This window comes from Aureococcus anophagefferens, assembly GCF_000186865.1.
Source record: "Aureococcus anophagefferens unplaced genomic scaffold AURANscaffold_97, whole genome shotgun sequence".
Classification (NCBI taxonomy): Eukaryota; class Pelagophyceae; order Pelagomonadales; family Pelagomonadaceae; genus Aureococcus; species Aureococcus anophagefferens.
In genome coordinates this window covers 22,339-23,601 of record NW_008705647.1, presented here as the reverse complement: position 1 = coordinate 23,601, position 1,263 = coordinate 22,339, and the positions used below count along the sequence as shown (strand labels likewise).

Here is a 1,263-nt window from a genome sequence, read left to right as displayed (position 1 = left end):
ACGCTCGTGGAGCGGTTCTTCGCGGCGGCGCAGTTCCGCAACGCGGCGCTCGAGTGCCTCACGGAGATCGCGTCGCTGTCGGACCTCGAGCCCAAGTACGACGAGGCCTTCGTGCGCCTCTACGTCGGCGCGCTCCAGGCCCTGGGGCAGATCGTGCCGCGCGACGCGTCGTTGGCGGCGGCGTTCGACGCGGCGAGCGGCCGCGACGCGGACCAGCTCTTCGTGAGCCGGCTGGCGCTCTTCTTCAGCGGCTTCTTCAAGGCGCATTTGCGGCTCGTGGAGACGCGGGAGCACGGGCAGGCGCTCCTCGAGGGGCTGCAGTACCTCGTGCGCATCTCGGCCGTGCCGGACAACGAGGTCTTCCAGATCTGCCTCGACTACTGGCACGCCTTCTCCCAGGACCTGTACGCGTCGGAGACGGGGCGGCCCGTGGGCGCGCCGCGGCCGGGCGCGCCGCCCGCCGAGGGCGAGGACGGCTTCGACGCGGCGGCGCCCGACGCGCCGGCGGCGCTGAACCTCGGCGGCGCGGCGCCGAACCGCTTCGGCGGCGGGCCCGCGGGCGGGGCCGCGGGGCCCAACGCGGACCGCAAGGCGTTGTTCCAGCACGGGGGCCTGCTCTCGCAGGCGCGCTTGGTCATCATCAGCCGCATGTCCAAGCCCGAGGAGGTGTTGGTGGTCGAGGACGAGAACGGCGAGATCGTCCGCGAGATGTTCAAGGACACGGAGGCCATCGCCCAGTACAAGACCATGCGCGAGACGCTCGTGTATTTGACGCACCTCAACTACGACGACACGGAGTCGATCATGCTCGACAAGCTCGCGCTCCAGGTCGACGGCACGGAGTGGTCCTGGGCGAACCTGAACACGCTCTGCTGGGCCATCGGGTCCATCTCCGGGGCCATGAGCGAGGACGAGGAGAAGCGGTTCCTCGTGACGGTCATCAAGGACCTGCTGGGGCTCTGCGAGGTGAAGCGCGGCAAGGGCAACAAGGCGTGCATCGCGTCGAACATCATGTACGTCGTCGGCCAGTACCCGCGGTTCCTCCGGGCGCACTGGAAGTTCCTCAAGACCGTCGTGAACAAGCTCTTCGAGTTCATGCACGAGCTCCACCCGGGCGTCCAGGACATGGCCTGCGACACGTTCCTCAAGATCGCGCTCAAGTGCAAGCGCAAGTTTGTGACGCAGCAGCCGGGCGAGGCGCGGCCCTTCGCGCGGGATCTGGTCGCGCAGCTCCCCGCGATCATCTCGGATTGGAGCCCCACC

The 1,263-nt window shown here is 68.9% G+C and overlaps 1 protein-coding gene across 1 annotated transcript; it reads left to right on the top strand.

Annotated features, from left to right (window-relative positions):
- Positions 1-843: 843 nt before the first annotated feature.
- AURANDRAFT_9548 (nuclear export factor CRM1) lies at positions 844-1,206 on the top strand (the record flags this gene model as incomplete). The annotated part of the gene is made up of 1 exon (XM_009043991.1): positions 844-1,206. A coding segment is annotated over one exon (363 nt), but the record flags the coding sequence as incomplete, so codon positions are not given.
- Positions 1,207-1,263: the final 57 nt, after the last annotated feature.